This window comes from Lissotriton helveticus, chromosome 1_1 (assembly GCF_964261635.1).
Source record: "Lissotriton helveticus chromosome 1_1, aLisHel1.1, whole genome shotgun sequence".
Taxonomy (NCBI): Eukaryota; Metazoa; Chordata; class Amphibia; order Caudata; family Salamandridae; genus Lissotriton; species Lissotriton helveticus.
In genome coordinates this window covers 1,386,933,184-1,386,952,319 of record NC_136057.1, presented here as the reverse complement: position 1 = coordinate 1,386,952,319, position 19,136 = coordinate 1,386,933,184, and the positions used below count along the sequence as shown (strand labels likewise).

General features: G+C 42.4%; 1 protein-coding gene across 1 annotated transcript in view; it reads right to left on the bottom strand.

Moving 5' to 3' along the window:
• Window positions 1-1,520: 1,520 nt before the first annotated feature.
• Window positions 1,521-19,136, bottom strand: part of GCAT (glycine C-acetyltransferase) — a 95,135-nt gene continuing 77,519 nt past the window's right edge. The window contains exons 5-9 of the mRNA XM_078684112.1: window positions 18,404-18,558; window positions 17,938-18,020; window positions 8,438-8,609; window positions 2,465-2,586; window positions 1,521-1,900 (exon numbers count right to left, since the gene is read on the bottom strand). Of these exons, the coding sequence (XP_078540238.1) occupies window positions 1,749-1,900; window positions 2,465-2,586; window positions 8,438-8,609; window positions 17,938-18,020; window positions 18,404-18,558 (684 nt within the window). The 3' untranslated portion in view covers window positions 1,521-1,748. The remainder of the gene's footprint in view (window positions 1,901-2,464; window positions 2,587-8,437; window positions 8,610-17,937; window positions 18,021-18,403; window positions 18,559-19,136) is intronic.

Here is a 19,136-nt window from a genome sequence, read left to right as displayed (position 1 = left end):
TAGGCACACAAACACATTTCGGGGTGCGTATTTTACCTTTTTTCACACTTTCATTTCAATTTAGTTGTGCACATCTTTTCACATTTTTTGTGGTGTGGAGGCTGCCAATGATAAGCGGAGCACACTGATGAGAACCTATCAGTGTCTCCCTGGGTGGTGTTTCCGTGAGGTGCCGCCACACCTTTCACACATTTATTGTTGTTAGACAGGATGTGAAAAATTGTTGGGGGTGAGAAACGCACAAAATTCAATTTCCTGGGGAGATGGACACATCTGAGAATTTTAAGCAGGGATAGGAGCACCCAGTGTGTACAGCATTGTCGAGCTAGTACCCAAGTAGTTTAACCAAGAATAGGTTGTGGGTATGCTCACGATGTTTGTCCTGATGCAAAAGCAGGTTCTGTTGACGAGAGATTATCTAGGAGACACCTGAAGAGAGAAGAGCACAATTGTTCCCAGTGGTCGAAGTGGGGCAGCTTCCTGATGACACATTTTTATTCTTTTTGAGGGGTATTGTAAGAGAACTACCAGTTAAGCTTTGAGGTGTGTGCTTTTGAAGGACAGTTCTAAAAAAACTGCACTACGTACCGTCTGCAAAAAAATCTAGATTTTGGAAACAATTTTTATCCTGAATTTTTTTGACACATTACGTAGCAGCCTATCTTATACTATGTGTAATGCAAGTGTAAAATAATGACTTACATGACCACTGTGCTTCATGTCCCAGACTGGGACCTTCTAGCACTAACCATACACAAGCCACTATTCTCCACTGCACCAACCATATTTCAATTCTGTGGTTCTCTGGTTACAGACATAGACCTCTGCAGTGCAGTAACTAATGGAGGTTTCATGATGTACTATAGTGTATTTCCCACTGATGAACATACCTTGTATTGACGTTTAATTTAAGCCCCGCATTATTTTATATTTTATATGTAGTCACCGGAAGGTAAAAGGCCGAAAAAAGTTATTTTATTTTTAGCCACGCTCACTCACCCGCCCCTTTGCACGCAGCATCACAGTTCCCATACTCTTTGTTTAATACACCTCAACCATGGATTGTTCCACATTGGAAGTCACCAGAGAGGAGCAGGGGAGGGTTTGCAAGGGATTTAGAGCGAGTATACTTTGCTCGGTGAGGCTCATTCCTTGAATTGAAATCGATGTGTATGACGTTTTCATGACAACTGTGTGTCAGCAGTAGACAGGGAGGGTACCTGAGGTGCTACAAGGGGCCTGAAAAGGTAGGATGCTTGGTAAACACGTGTGTGGGCTGAGGGTGGCAGTAGTGATGCAAGTGTTATGGTATATTGTAATAGTGCTCTAATAATCTGTTCTTTTCCATCTTGGCTCTTTAAGCTGGCCAGGGCAGGCCGATATCTACGATTGTGGGTACAAGATAACATGGAGTACAAAGAAAGGGAAGTAACAGAGAAAGAGGAAACCTGTTGCAGTAGAGAGTAGGATGGAACACACAGGAGGAGTCTTTCGATTTAAAGAAGACACTGACGCACTGATTCAGGATATTGCTTTTAATGAGGTACACCGTTGACAAGGTGTGGGCGGGTACATCGACCGTGCAGGTACACCATCACATGGGGTCCTTGACTCTGAGGCCACTCTCTCCAAAATAACCGTCACCATTATTCGGCATGCTCGTGCCCTCAAGACTCCGGTCTATTTTGTCAAACATGTCCTCGCCCTATCCTAGGGTTCACTTTCATCTTCTGCCCTGGATGGTTCTCTCAGGACACCACTCCATGTCTGCGCCCCACCTCCACAAAGGCTGACACACACTGGTCGATGTCCTCCTCGCTGTGAGCGGCTGAGATCTGCACGCGAATGCGGGCCTTTCCCTTGGGCACAACGGGGTAACTGAATCCGATCACATAGATTCCTGCAGGAGAAAGGCAGAGGGTCAGTCCAAAAAGAAGTTCTGTGTCCATGGATATCAATCATGCTGTGATTGGCAGCTCAGTGTCACTGCTACACCAGTGTCTGCCTCCCACCCCTGCCATGTTGTATTTTGCAACTGGTTGGCAATGTTACACTGGTATCTGCTCCATACAAGACTTCAGTGAATTTAAGTCACTGTATCAGTCTGTTAAAGATGCACCAGTTTTAGCTTCTCTAGAACCTCAGTCAATGCCATAATGTGAGTGGACACTGGGAAGTAGCACTGCACGTATGCCTGACCCCAGCAGGACCTCAAATGCACCACTGCAGGGATTTGGTACCCAAGGGATAGCTCTGCTGTCTAAAAATTAACTCTTTATTGCCCAAAGGTTGGGAGAATAGACGACTGCCTGAATCTCAAATCTGTGTAACCAAAGGTATAGCTCTGCTGTTAGAGAATGTGAGATCTTTTTAACATGTGAGATATCTCTACTGCCCGAGGAAATGTAAAGTGAGGGACAGCTTCAATGTCTGAGCTCTGTGTTATCCGATGGATATCTCCTACCTCTCTCCAGGAGGTCATCGGCCATGACAGATGCCAGCCGCGCATCCCCCAGCATCACTGGAGAGATGGGATGATTGTTACCGCCGACGACGAACCCCGCTGCTGTCATCTGAGAGCGGAACCTGAGGGAGATACCAGGAAATGAGTCACATCAGTTTGTATATGCATGAAACATATGGGATAAAGTCCCCCTTGCTGTACAGTACGAGGATATTGCAAGTCACCAAGGAGTTCTGTGACCATATAGAGCAACAAGTCCAAAATCAGAATGTACTGACGTAAAAATGCCAAAGCCACGCACCTCACTTGCTGTTAAGTGATGGCGTGTGGCACAAACAAATGTATGTATGTATACACCTATCCATGGCGGTTACAGTAGCTGGAGTGTCACCTGTCGCTGCCATACCATCTTATCTTTAATACATACTTGAAGCACTCTGCCTATTGTCGCCTTTACACAGAGTTCCTATACAAATCAATGGAACACGAAGGGGACTTACAATGTCCTTTTAACAGGTGGCAGATGGTGGTTTATTCATTATAATGCTTGGTCACACCCTCACCCTTCCCACAAACCACTGAAATCCTTGGTGTCTTGCTCTTTCATAGGAAATGGAAAGAATGTTTGTAGACATGAAGAATAAAAGTAGGATTTATAGTGCTAAATTAAACATACACCAAACAGCATTTAGTACTAAAAATACATTAGAATCAGTTTGATAAAAGTCCGATTAAAAATTGCTGTAGTTCAGAATGTACGGAAACATGCAGAGATTTCATATTTCCTGTAATGACCTACACTATAGAAAAAGTGAACACATTCCCACACCTCCATTCTGCTGATCACTTTTCACAAGCCAAATCTCAATATTATTGTTTGAACTGCAGTTGCAATGAAGCTTCGGAACCGCCTTTGACTTTGGCTGCTGGCTCTGGAATTAGGTATTGTGATGTCAGAACTCCATATATTATTTAAAAAAATCTAACTTCAGCCAGTATAAGCAGGAGCTCCACCTAGGAGTAAAAGTCACAATAGAAACATGAAGGGATGGGCTAAGGGTGAAGAGGTTAAGATAGGAGAGAGGAATGGGCTCCGGATTATTGCCACAGTGAGAGACAGGAGCAGGTAAAGATGTTCCAACAAAACATCATGGAAAGAATATTGTGAGATACAAATATTGTGTCTTAAATTCTAGGATGTCAAAAATATAATGTTTAGAATATTACAGGTAAGATTATCGTTGTCTTAAAATATTATTTATTATCGTTAAAATATTAGAGTTAGATTGTTGTATTTTTTGTCATTGGGAGTCATAATGTATATAATCTATTTTGTTAATCAATTTTTAATTTAAAAAATGTACTTAAACAATTATTATAGATATCAATGTTAAATTTACAATAAGTATCTGGTCTGTTCAATTTGTTTGGTAGTGCGACCAGTTTATTTTTTATGTTACTTAGTTTACTTTTTTGTGATCAATAAAATGTTTATTCTGGAATGTATTATTTTTTAGTGTAATGTCTACTATAATTTAGTTGTAGTAGTTCATTTTTTAAACCTAAAATGACAGCCTTTTCCCCAATGTAATTATGTTTAGAATAAAAATAGTAAATCTCACCCTCTCTCTCTCCCACCCCGAAAGCCCAACCCTTACTCGAATGTGGTTAAGTTTGCAGTTGGAATATTAAATGTGACCGCCTGCAAAGTTTAAGACTATCCCCACTGTGGTTAAGTTTGGAGTGGGAAATAATAAATTTGACTTCCCCAAGGGTGACAGTTTCCCAAATTTGGCTACGTTTTTATTGGGAATAGAGAATGTGGCATTCATAAACTGTTAGCATTTTTTTTTTACTTTGTACATTTAGAAGGATGGCCATTTATAATATAAATTGTTTATTAACACGGTTTTTGTAAAGTATTTTTGCATTGTAGTGTTATAAACACATGAACACCCTTTTAAGTATATTATATTTATTCTGCATGGTCTTTCAATGATCACATTTTTTTTTTTTTAAAGTCCAAGGGAAAAAATGCAACTTCAAAATAATTACACATATGATATAATTGTAGTGTACGTTATCTGTAGTTCTATAGTTTTGTAAAACATGTACAGAAATTTTTAATGAACGTACATTTTTTACATGGCTTTTTGTCATTATATATTAAGATGTATGGAAACAATTGGATTTATATTTGCATCATTATTTATTAACATTTATTTTTTCAGAAAACAGTTAAATCTTAAATTAAAATATCCCTTATTTTATAAAAATTAATAAATACAATATGTTTACATTAATTCCTATAGGATTTTACTCTTAGTTTTCTTACTATTTTGTGTTTAGGATTGATTCTAATACTTTTTTACTGTACTTTGTTATATACTATGGCTGTAAGTATTTTAGGTGGCTTTATATCTTCACAGATTTTTATTTTCAGACATCTGCTGTTTTTACTCTGGATGCCTTTTTTATATAAAGGAAAATGTTTTCATGGATGGGTTTTGAACGGATTCCCCCGATTAGTGGACTCGTGATGAAGGTTCTATACTGCTCTAGTTTCTTGTTACATATTTTTTGGGGGGGGATCTTGATTATTGATTTTTGGGGGGATTGTGTTTTTGAATCGTCATTCCACTCATGCGGACTTCAGCTATGAAATCATGTTATTTTATTAATGTTATTGGGTGGACATTGTTAATATTTTTTATGTTATTTTTATTTGTCTGTATATATGATTTTTTATGGTATTAGCATTTTGCGTGATAGTATAGTGTTTTGTTTCAATAGTGTTATTTCATATTGTATATTTATTGGTAAATGTTCATTATAGTACATTTCATTATCAATCTGAATTTTGTATTTAAAAAAATAATTCAGATTGGGATTTTAAATTTACTTTAATACTATTTCAAAATAAATAGTCATAATAGCATAAGTGTTCATGTTTAAGGGAGGCTAAAATGTTTTTAATGTGACGTTCTATCTATTGAGTCTAGATGTGATGGGCCTGGGTTGTTAATAAAAAGTCTGAATTTACATGCCAGGAGTTCATGCATTTGTTAGGTTTGTTTTGAGATTTTTGGTTTGAGTTGGGTTATGAATCGTTACATTCTTAGCTCCTGGTTTTTTAAAGGTATTTCTTGAATTGGGAGACTGGCTCTTCCAAGTTTTCTTAGGTGGAATTGTCATGCTTCCACAGTTTTCTTTGCTTCTTGGGACATGGTCCTGTCAGAGACATTCCACTGTGAAATGAGATAGTGGGTAGGCGTCTATTGCCTGATCAGTGCACGCGACCAACCAGAGTAACTTCAGAATAATCCACCAGAGGAGCTAGTTTTGTTTCATGTTGTTGGTAATAGTGGAATTCAATGAAAATATAATGTTTACTGACTTCTGTTACACGGACAAGTAGTGAATCCATTAGCATTTTTTATTTCGTGGGAAAATTCTAGGTTGTGTACTTTATAATTAGGGTGGATTTTTGTAGGTGTCTCCATATGCTCTGGTTAATGTGACAGAAGCACCCCTGAATTGCAGTGTGTGGGTGGATTCCAAGTATGGTCAAAATCACTGCCTAATCAAAATCTGTGATTACTTTTTGTCTGCGATACTTAGTTTGTTGTTTTATACGTGTTGGCATCTTATTGTAAGTTGAACTATTTTGGGTAACAGTGCATACACTAATGGGATGTTTGTGTATATTGGACTGAATGGTGTAGGTCACAACTTGAAAGTGCAATTAATCATCCATATGTTACGGCGTATTAAGTTTAGTAAATTGTTGGAAGCATAAATTATCATTCTTCTATTATTATTGAGGTTGTCATATAGTAAAAGGGTCTATTTTTATGTGTGATTAGTGTGGGGGGGTATGTCTACATATTCATATTGTTTAGGTGCTTCTTGTTTTTCCCCTAGCTGTTCTACATTTTCTGGCAGTTAACCTTTTGGGGGGTTTTATGCCATGGATTTGGCCGGTTGCTTGTTTTTGGAATGTGTGGTATAATATTTTTAACTATTATTCTTACTGGCTTTTGTGAGCTCGTACCAGCCTTTTTCATACCTGTAAAATATGACTCCTATTTAAGTAATATTAAGGGGGTTGGTTATTTTCCCCAATGCTTTCAACTATTTCATTTTTAGAGGTAATCCTGTCTTAGCATGCATTTGAATAATATTTAGTTCATTCTTGTGTATTTTCTTAGTGGTGGTGCTCTTCTTACTAGTAGCATATCCTCTATAATTTAACCGCAGTTTCCTTTTTTGGGATTTAATATATTTTGCAGGATTTGACATTTTATCTGAGGGTTTTAGAGTATAGAAAAATATTGTTTTAAATGCACTATTTGGGATGGTGTATATATATATTTTTTAATTTTTTTAACATTTCTACATTGCAGGTGCACATTTTAACTCCCATTCCGCATATTAATTTTAGTTCTAGAGCTTTAGAGGTCTGTTTGGTGGTGTTTTTGGCACCTTTTTCTTATGGAAGACATTTTTTTGTCGAGTGGTTTTATTTTTTAATTTAAAAATATTTTTTTTAAACGTCATCTTACTTCTGTGCTATGGTTACAAAACCTAATTTCAAGTTTTTTTGTATTTTGAGTAACTTGGTGTCTGTCTATATTTTCTTTTCCTTTTAGTGTTTTTTTTATTCTTGAAGAGGAAGCACTGCAATTGTTTATGATTGCTGTTATGTTTAATTTGTTTTAATGTATAGGGTATATTTATTTCTTTATTGTGGTTTAGCTTACTGTTGTATTTTATATATTTTTTCTGCAATATTTTTGCCATCAATATTTCTGTCTTTACTTTCTAGGTAAAGGGTAACAATATTTAGGTTTCTGCTTTTGGCAATGTGCATGCTGATATTAGTTTTCTTGATATATGTTCATAGAACCACAGGTAGACTCAGGAGGAAGAGGTCACAAAATGTGAATGAAGGACAAGACTAAGCAATAAGAAGATGCAATACCACAATGTAAATATATTTTCTCATGGCAAGGGGAGCAAATGCATCAAAAAACATACATTGTAATCACTGGGATAGATACTGGGGCATTAGAAAAGAGTTAAAAGGTGTAAAGCTGGATACCATGCATTAGGTCATTTATTTGGACATTGCACAACTCAAAGGCATCTAAGAGTAGTTGGCCTAACGGCTAGGGCGGACAACCTTAAATCTGGGGAACCGGGTTCGAGCCTCGGCAAGGGCACGCACAGCCTGTGATTCTGGGAAAAATCACTTAATCTCCCCGTGCGTAACAAAAATTAATGTGTCCTCATGTAACGCAACTGGTGCTCGTGTAAAGGGCTCTGATCCCCAATACCCTCAGGTCAAGTTCGCACTATATAAGTCTTTGTATAAAAAAACACACTTCCAAGTATTGTTGTGGTCTCTGAAAATGCAAAATTCAGACACTACAATGTTGCCACTAACTTGTCAATGGCCTCCTAGTTAGTTTTTTGACATTCAGGAGGTTTACTCTTATAGGGTGGTGGAAACCTAGTCTAAACAGCTCAAGTATCACTGACATTTAGATTGCCCAGTGTTACTCTTTCTATAAAAGGGAATACATCTTACATATGCACTAACATTACAACATTCTGGGACACATAGCTCACTTGGTCTGCTTGCAGCAAATACAGTTCTACCACCTTCTGTGCTCAGCATGAAGAATGTGTTGTGGGTGTATGCTCACTAGAAATTAGGAAAACAATTTCTCATGAACAGTTAAAATGAAGAGCAGGTGTCATGGGGACACCGTGCTATGGATTTAAATTCTACATCATATACAACCAGTATGTAAAGAGTAGGGAGACAATGGCAGTACCGGGTGGGCACGATGGCCATGGTTTTATTTAAGGAGCAGCACCAGACCTATGCAATCACCCAGAGGAGACAGCCATGGGGAACCCAACTGTGCTACTGCAGAGACATTGTGGTGCTGGTCCTATACCTACCGCTGAGTTTTTGATGCCACAGACTGGGCGATCACATTGCTCTCCATAAGGAGGTCCAGGGCTTTTGAAGCGCTACCCACCACAGCGGGTGGCAGAGTGTTGGAGAAGAGGTAGGGCCTGGACCGCTGGCGCAGGAGGGAGATCAGCTCCTTTGGTCCTGTAGTGTACCCTCCTAAATATGTGCAAAGAGAAAAAGAGGACTTGTGAGACCAGGATGTGACAACCTTCTGCCTTTCTCTAGTAGTGGATCTTTCATAGATTCACATGCTTGAATCACTCAATGTAGAAATTATGGGAATCCCCAGTACTTGAAAAGCAGCAATAAACAGTGTTAAACTGGCTGTAGGACAAACAATCTTTGCTTAGTAGCACCCCATTTGAAACACCCGAACTTCAGACAATGAGGTGGAATTACTGAGCTCTTTACTTCCACTAGAGGTCACCACAGCTAAGATTTCTATCGCCCAACCTATGTGATGGAGTCCCCTGAAAGATCTAGCTTGACAATGGCTACATTTCTCAGGATTTTGACATTTTCTTCGACTTCCCTGACTCTGGCCAACTCCTGCTTCAGCTGTACTGTACAGTGAGTACTTTCGGGAGTAATTTTCATTTTTTTCTGGCTCAGGGGAAACGTTAATTTAAAACTTATACTGACAAGGAGACTATCCCTCTCTTTAACTGGACAATAAAAGATGTATGCTGATTACTCATGCCAAATGCCTATACTGCTTACGCCAAAAGTATAAGGGCACACGTTGTAACATTTGTCAGACCACACACCACACAGAGATCTACAACTATACATGTGTCATACATTGACTGCACATACATGCACTTGACATGCACACTGAATGTCAGAGCAACGATCTGAGATTCACAGATCAGCAGAACTTTACATGAGTGGAGTCAGTACACTATATGTCCATGAAAAAAATGTGGTTAATCTACTGATTCACCAAACCTCTGTAGGCTGCTACCCCCACTTTATGTTACTTTCCAAGGCTTGGATACATGTGGGCCTCTCCAGTTCAAAGAACAGGTTCTGGCTTCATCATTGCCAGAGAGAGGCTTGGGCCCCTTAGCACCCGTTTGATTAGTGTGACTCCTTGGATAACAAAAGGTTATTCACATGCAGTCAGACACTGAGGGCAGGAGTATGTACCTGTTCGCCATGCCATATTCCCATCCGAACACCAGGACTGAGACACGATCTCGGATATTGATATACAGCATGGCCATGCCAGTTTCATTACACTGATTTAGTCAGACTGGCCAGACATCTGCCTATCCACTGACAAATTATCTAAAACCCTCTTTCCAAGAACAACAGATGAGTCCAACATGACGACTTGAAGTCAACAACCTAAACTGTGGTCATTTGGACATCTTGGCAGATTTCAGGTAACTACCGGCAGAAGCGCACACATGTGCTACAATCTCAGTGGCAGCTCCTCCGCTAAGGCGAAGGAGTGTTGCACTACAGCTTTGCAGGAGTGAAATAAAGGAAACATAAAATGATAACTCAATGTCATTATTTCATGTTTTCCTGCTGCAGCAGCTTTGCGATTCAGAAAAGGGGGTGGTGATGAACAGAGTGTCTGAATTAAGCAGACCACTCTTACCCAGTCCAAAGATCAGGGCTTGATCCATCACCGTTATTTATCTCACTGCCCCATCCCAGCTCAGAACCTGGCTATATGCAAATTAGTCTGTCCCTGGCCCAGTGCATCATGGGAACAGGGCAGACCAAACTACCAAGCCAATTCTTCACCAGAAAGGAGACAAGCTACCGGGGACTGGTTTCTGGCATTTCAGCCTCTTCGGCCCGGCTTGCTTGAATCCTGATGGAGCAGTGAGAAAGGGACTCATGTCTGAGTATACCCTGCCACACCTATAGTGGCCAAAAACGATTCAGAAAAGGGGGTGGTGATGAACAGAGTGTCTGAATTAAGCAGACCACTCTTACCCAGTCCAAAGATCAGGGCTTGATCCATCACCGTTATTTATCTCACTGCCCCATCCCAGCTCAGAACCTGGCTATATGCAAATTAGTCTGTCCCTGGCCCAGTGCATCATGGGAACAGGGCAGACCAAACTACCAAGCCAATTCTTCACCAGAAAGGAGACAAGCTACCGGGGACCGGTTTCTGGCATTTCAGCCTCTTCGGCCCGGCTTGCTTGAATCCTGATGGAGCAGTGAGAAAGGGACTCATGTCTGAGTATACCCTGCCACACCTATAGTGGCCAAAAACGATTCAGAAAAGGGGGTGGTGATGAACAGAGTGTCTGAATTAAGCAGACCACTCTTACCCAGTCCAAAGATCAGGGCTTGATCCATCACCGTTATTTATCTCACTGCCCCATCCCAGCTCAGAACCTGGCTATATGCAAATTAGTCTGTCCCTGGCCCAGAGTGGTCTGCTTAATTCAGGCACTCTGTTCATCACCACCCCCTTTTCTGAATCGCAGCAGCTTTGCGGGCGGTCCACACTGCTCACACAGGAGCAGTCGTTTGCCCACTCCAAGTGCGCATGAATGTTGAACCGGCCTTCTAGGGCCGGCCAAACATTCATGTTCACTTTAATTGTTCTCCACCCAGGCTGCAATACAGCCTGGGTGGAGAACATGCCCAGGCTCCCACTGCCTGTCTGAGTGCCGGACCACAGCTCTCAGACCAACCACAACGCTATATTGCAGTTTTGTGATTGGCTATGCGGAGCCTGGTGCTTCCTGTTCTGGCCTGGAGAGACGACGGAGGGACGACAGAGGAGAGATGCGGCAATCAGGCACGTTTTTTTCCTTTTTTTTTTCTCTGAGCCACTGAAACCAAGCTGCACCCTACTAAAGGGGCCCATACAGGCCGAAAGGAGTCAGAGGTTGGTTGTGTTCTGGTTCGGAGGGAACTGGCCTGGTAATTTGGGCTAGACTGCTTCTACTGCATAAGCCCCATAAGGACCAGGGCTGAGTTGCAAATGGCTGGTTCCTGTCGGAGGAGGCATAGTGGGCAAAAACGATGGACATAGATGCCAACCAAGGAATTGCCAGTGGCTGAGATTAATTCAAGCATTCACTTGTATTCCTCAGTAAATGTAAAGTATGATATGGTCTCGTCAGAAGTGCTGTTACATCTCTATAGAAACCCTTCAGAAAGCAGGGACATCTTAAGGGTTTTGGGGGCTCAAGGCTAAACGTATGTTAGGGGCCCCTGTTCGAAGCATTTTTGAATTTGTGACCCAGTTTCAGCTTTTTAATGTCCTCTTTGGCCAGGTCACTGCCAAGTACAAGAACACTGGTCCAAATTCTAAAATGTGTTTACATTTAATATTCAGTTAGTAACGTGTGTTTCCAGTTGTATAACACAGCAGCAGCTCACTAATATAACTATAAATAATGTATGTGACACCCTCTATGTTCTCATATGTAAGGTCATGTTTTGATGTAAAAGAAACTTTATGGATGTTGCATGAAACACTCTGAACTGAAGCAGCCCTTCTGGGAAATGGAAGGGTAAGGGCCTGTTAATAAGTAACAGGGGGGAGGGGAAGGGGAGGAGTATCTCCAGGATAGCTACCACTCTGCCTGATCACAAGTGCTAAGGTACTACTGGGTGCAAGAACATCAGGCTAGGGTGCCCAGAGTTTCAAATTTAGAAACGACGACATTCCACAAACATACAAGTAGGAAAAAAAATGTACGTCCACCCAGGGGCCCAGAATGGCTTGATTGACAGCGCTCACCATATAGAAACCACAGACAATGTGACACCAAAGGAGTTAAAATGCAACCTTTACACACAATAACATATACGATAATGTAATTGCTCAAGCTGCTAACACATGAAAACTTGCCTCCCTCTGGGTTTGCTCGACCATGGTGGAAACCAGGACTTGTGCTAACTTTACCAAGACAGGTGGGTAAGAGCAGGGACTAAACCTCAAATCCGGGTTGCCCGGTCACCCGGCACTGGGCCCAATTTTACCAGCTAGAAAATCCACCCAGTAAAATGGCTTGCGGATCGGGCAGGGGCTATGGACACCAGCGGATCCCAAGCTCTGTCCGATCTCCTACTTCATGGGCAAGCATGAAATGCTCCCAGTCAGTGCTTAATTTGTAAAACAATAAGTGCCAGGGCTCTAGTCAGGCGGCCTCTGCAGCTTGCACCACCCATTGCCACTGCGGTCATTGCCAATGACTGTACTGACACAACTACTACTATCTGGCACACTACAAGTGTGACAATTCAGGCTATTCCAGGCCTCCAACGCAATAAAAAAATAGCGTGGGCAGCAGGCAGTAGTTGTTTTAATGCATACTGAATCAATAAACAATTGCTGTTCCGATCATCTCTAATTCATACAAACAGCGCCACCATGTGGCAAGCTGTCATAAATGGCGGTTCCAGGCACCGGACACCACCAGCTCAAATTAAGCACTGCTCCCTGCTTGAGAGCCCCCAACCTGCCTCGACAGTCTCTTCACCCTCAGCTTGGCATAGGCCCCCCTGCATGGAGCAAGAGGTAAATGGGAGTTGTATAGTCCATGGGATGCAGAATCCGCATGTGGAGAAAGACCGGTAATTCTGCGTCTCCATTTTGGAGACAAAATCTCCTATTTGCACAGTGCAAGTGTGTGATTACCGGCCAAAATCAGCGATGCCTGAGATTAGCTTTAATTTCAAGTCCAGATTATCAGGGTGCACCCACAGATGTCTGAAGTAGACATGTTAACCCACCATGGGCTTAGGAAGTGTAGGGTACACTGGTTATATACCCCACCCCACATGATTTTGGAGTGGGGGCAAACGGGGGACAAGGGTGAGGGTACAAAAGAATTTCCCCTCTCCCTTCTGCGAATCTCAGGGCAATTAGGCCGTGAAAGGGCTACCTATAATGGCCCTGCACTGGACCTTTGACCTGCCTCCAGCTACCTGTGATCCTATGTCTCAGCCTGGGCTGCTGCAGCTTGAGCTGCTGTGGGCTGGGCTGGACAGGTCATCTCCGCTGCGCCCAAGTTTTTCACAAGTCTTTAAAGACCATTTACATCCCTTTGGAGCTGGTTAAGGAGGCTTTTTTTTGTTTTGGACACTAGTTCCAGTACCCCTAATTCCTCACTCTGCCTATTGATTATTCCTTACATTTGCATTTTATTTTTACTGCAGTAGGAAAATGCATTGAGTGAAAAGGCCACATTTCCAAAAAAAAAAAAAAATGAAAACGGTCATTTGTTTGTGTTTAAAGAGTCTGCAAAGGCATTTCCTTCAAACTAAATACGGCTGAAATTACAATGGTTTGAATTCATATGTAATATGTCTCTTCTGTCCTTGTTTCCTTTTGTTTAATTAAAATTAAACTGTAATTATTAGTCATGGATCATTAATGCAGCCCTACAACACATTTAAAAGTGCTTTCCATTTGTATTCGCTGTTTGAAGTATTCACAAATAAGTGCTAAAAATACAAGCTTTAGGTGATGTTGCTTATTTTTGTCCTGGCTGGGACATCAAAATACCGGTGATGCTGGTAGAAATTCGACCAGCTGGCATCCCTATTCAGGAGACTGAAAGTATGTTGCAGGATCAGCACATTATTTATTTCCTCCACCCTACAACCCTGATTGATGCCATAATAACTGTGTGTGAGTGTGAGAGTACAAAGGTAGGAAAAAGTGGAAGAGATACAGTGAGAATGTGTGTGAGAGATAATGAGAGTGTGTCATAGTGTTATGTGTGCTGCTAGTCTGGTATATTGGAGATTATTCTTGCCTTATGGACAAGGGCACTAACCACATATGGATGAGAGGTGTTATGTATGGCAAACTGCAGGCCCCTACATGCTTCTATGAAGACACCATCATTGGCTGCGGGGACTCGAGTTGTCTGAGAAAACCACTAACCCAGTCATAACCAGCGTCAGGGACACAGAACACTCACCACCATATCTGGCCAAAGGCCCTTACATGATGCATGTAATTCTTAAAATGTTGAAACGGTAAATCTGGTCATAACATTTCTTGTACTTCTTTTATAGGTGGTGTCAATGGCAAAATGCTGACCCTTGTATACCAGAGGGAATTTTTAGAGGTACCCATGAATGTGGCCTGATAAATTTCTGCCACAGTCATATTCAATGTACTCCTTGGCATAAGGGTCTCGCCCATGAAAAAACGAAGACCTTGGTGTAGTGGAAGTTATTTCTGACTTAAGACATTTGAAAAAAGAAAATCGGATCTTCTCCTAGAAAAAGACAGACTTCCCTGGTGCACCATGAAAGTACTGGAATATTTCATGAATGCCCTATAAGGGTCTGCAGCGTTTTACAAATAAACAGATTTCTTGTAGATGATTTAAGGGTAGAGTAGACTTCTCTCCTCAGAATATTTTGAAATTTTGGGATCCAAATTGTTTTGCTTGCTAGAATTTGGGGGAAGTATTATACCTCACCACTTACATATATCTGTTCCTCATATAATGGCTAGGAGGTTAGCTCTGACCCCATTTCTGGAAATGCTTGTACTGTCCCATTGCTGGGAGCAGGACTGGATTTAGGGTGGTGCGACTGGTTTAGCCACAAATAGTGTGGACTTTGGTTGGGGACGCTCTGTTTAAAAATACTTTTTGGCTTAAATCAGGCAGTTTTCAGGCAACAATAAAAATGTCAAGATAACTCTGGTGATTCATGTTCCTACTAATGAGAGCTTGGAATTTTGTCTAGTGGAACTTTTGGCTCATCGTAAAGTAGCATGGAGGGTTAATGTGCCTGCTGCAAAAAAAGTGTACCATGCCTGCCTTTCTCAATATTTCATTTCCTCAAAACTATGCAATTGTATTCGTTCAACAGGTGTACAGTCTCACGCATATTTGGGTAGGGTCACTGGAAAGTCCACGAGGTTGTCCCTGTACCCCCCCCCCCCCCCCAAGAAATGTAGTGTCTCCTACGCGCCTGTAACACACTGTACGACTGCACCTTCGCTGAAACTTTCGCTCTGAAAACTAAACAGAATTCATCAGCATGAACCCGCCATATGAACCCAGCAGGCCTGCGCTTCACGAATCGGCTGAAGAACTGGGGCAGTGTGGTCAAATGAACGGTGTGCCTGGCTTGTGAGCATTTGAAATTCATTTTACCCCCTCCACTAGCACCTCTCCTAACTTTGGGTGATCCCATCTCAGTAACCACCAGCTCCTCAAGGTAGATACTTCGCAACTTGAAATCTAAAGAGAAAGCAGAAATAGAGGACAAATTGTGTGGCTGGGTCCTCCCGACCTCCCCAGCGCCTTCTTGCGGATTCTCCTACTCCTTGTCTAGCAGACCCTCTTTTGCTTTGTTGGTGAGCACCAGTCGTCTTCTGTCCTCCCACTGCGGTCTCCCTCACATTGTACACCCCCCCCCCCCATTTGGACCTTTTGTAACTCACGTAGTGTGTATTCATCCCCGTTGAGTGACCGCTCCTCCCCCTTTTGTGGTTAGCCCTTGTGTGGCTTCTTTGAGGAACCCAATTACATTCCTTTCTCCTAGATCCTTGGAGGGAACGGCCCGACCCCGCAAGCAGCCTTGGAGGGAACGGCCCGACCCCGCAAGCAGCCTTGGAGGGAACAGGCCGACCCCGCAAGCAGCCTTGGAGGGAACAGTCCGACCCCGCAAGCAGCCTTGGAGAGAACAGCCCGACCCCGCAAGCAGCCTTGGAGGGAACAGGCCGACCCCGCAAGCAGCCTTGGAGGGAACAGGCCGACCCCGCAAGCAGCCTTGGAGGGAACAGGCCGACCCCGCAAGCAGCGCATCAGGAGCATGCTTTAGACTTGCCGCCAGGGTCATGAGAGTAGGGCCCATATGATGGCCTCTTTTACCCAAGAGGTGTGGCCAAACATCAAGATGATCAGACGATCTTAACACTTCTGGCATTTATAAGGGTGTCCCAAGCTCCCCTTATCTGATGAACAGGTCCACAGTTAATTTACAGCAGGAAGTCCATGTCTTCGTCTTGAAGGGCCTAGGACCAGAACTCCTATCCCAAGACCAACAACATCCCTCCCAGCAAGCGCGAAGAGGAACAGTGCACTCCAGGCCCTGCGTTAACAAAAGACCCTGTTTCTACAATATCCACAGGCAAAGGGACTGGTTGCGCACTGTACGCTTCTAACTTGCCACTTGTTGGAATGGTTTAAAAACTATACATATTGCCTAAAATGTAACTACATCAATGTTTTTGCCCTGTATGTTGTAATCCTTCACCCACTCCATACCTTTGGAGGTAAGTCCAGGAAATTAGGTAGCTTAAACACACTAAACTAACAAGTTCCCTAGGAATGGAGTACCTTCTTTGTGAAATTACTCCTGGGTGAACATACCCAATTTTAACTCTATAAACTGCACGAGAGGTGATGTATCTAAAAGCACTATCCTCCCACAACTGCATCTGAATCCTCTTGCATAAAACACTCATGCTTGCTCTGTACTGAAATCCATGAAACAAAAATGTTTTTTTTGTCTTTTTTAGCGTCAGCACCAAGAATCTGAAATAACATTCCACCAGAACTCAGAAAACCCTCATCATAACATAAGGCATCGCTCAAAAGAGCAGTTTCGAAAAATAATAAAATGCTAACCACATTTCAGCATGATTCATGGTGGGTGATGTTCTCCAGCCTACTTATATGTTCCAGGCCCGTATGCTCACAGGACGTCAATCATTTCATTCATCAGAATGATCAATTACAACCCGTCAAAACTAGACTGAATTATAGCATCTATGGTGTCTTCCACCCACAGGTTCCTGCACTCCTGGCTATTCTCTAAGTAAATATGAAAACGCCTGATGCTACAAGAAAAACACCAACATGGTCATTAAAGATGACAGCCACCACATTCAAGAACTGTCTAGAATTACAAAGCACACTGACAACTGTAATTACCAAGCAACCTACTTGTTAGCGTACGGCCTAGAATTGTAAAGTGCTTGATGGGCAATGACGTGTTTCGCGCCAGCATAAAACATCCCTAATAGACAATTTAGTGGACCGTGTGCACAGCTTTGTCTACGCCCACATACATATCAGACTCTTTGAGAAAAAGTTAGCATAAATGTACCACGCGCACGCTTGCACATGATCTCAAAGCCTTATAGTTCGCCAACAATGCTGCTCAAGAAAACAACTCTTCAAGGATTGTACAACATGGCACCCCATTGGAACGAAACACATGCCAAAGTCCATTGTACCATACATAGAATACATCAAATATCACTAACACTGCTGGCCACACCTTGTTATTCCCATTTAACAACAGGAACAATTACTACACAACACATTGGACAAACAGGCCCCCGCTCACTAACCCCAGTGACTCAAAAACCACCAGGTATCCAGTCATTGAGATCCAGACCCATAAATCAAGCCCGGGGTCCGAAAGCGTCACACGAGCATATAGAGAGCAGAAATGCGCACTATAGATAGTTATAACAAAAGCTGTGGATCCCCTATTGAGGTAGATGAAGACTCCTGACCTGCAGCTCCACCGAGGGCCTTTCCGAGAGTTGAGTTCACAATGGCCACCCGATCCATCACCCCGAGAAGTTCATCAGTTCCCCTAGAATGGAAAGAGAAGAGAGTGGGAGATACAACTGAGCTAACCCATGGCACATTATCTGCTGGGTGTGATTTGAGGGGGCTACAGATGTCATTTTCAAAGGAAGTGCAGATCATATTTTTGACCAATCGAAAGTTATTGCACCATATCGCAATGTAGTGAACTGGGAGCTCTAAGCTTCCACCTACCTTCGATACTAGGAGTGGACGAATCGGTCTTAGTAGCAGGCATCTCTGTACCCCCCTACATTAATGCCAGTACTGGCCAAGCTTCATCTAGTGACCTAAAGTTTAACGCCTCACACCCCGCCTTTAACTGCAGGACAGAACTGACCAGTACTACTGATATGGAGCACTGTTTATGCAGATTGGGCGCTCACGTACCTCCCAGTGGGTCCCATGAAGCCTGTGGCATGGCATTCGTCAATGAACACCACTGCCTGGTACCGCTCGGCCAAGTCGCAGATCTCCCGCAAGGGGGCAATGTCACCATCCATTGAGAAGACACCATCAGTAGCGATTAGACGGAGCCTGTGCTTCTAGAAACAAAAGACGTACGGAAATAGTGTAAGGAGGAATTTTAGTTCACCACAACCCAAAATACTTCATGTTGTTAGTTGTTGTTTGCAAAATATATTTGAATAGATCTATTTTTCACTGATTTTCATGCAAAAACAAAATGGCATCCTTTGTCCTTTCAGCTTGCTACTTCCATTCAAAAACAAAATGGCATCCTTTGTCCTTTCAGCTTGCTACTTCCATTCAAAAACAAAATGGCATCCTTTGTCCTTTCAGCTTGCTACTTCCATGCAAAAGCAAAATAGCATCCTTTGTCCTTTCAGCTTGCTACTTCCATGCAAAAGCAAAATAGCATCCTTTGTCCTTTCAGCTTGCTACTTCCATGCAAAAGCAAAATGGCATCCTTTGTCCTTTCAGCTTGCTCCTTCATGTTCACAATGAGGAGATGGTCCAAGAGAGCTACCACTGCAGAGCGCTTTTGCTATGTGAAGGGCTAACCCTTCACTTGCAACTGGCTCTGCCTCAACCAATAAGGAGACTTTCAAAAGCTCTGGACCATGGGGTATGATAGAGGTGGGAGGCTTCACAGTCAAACTGC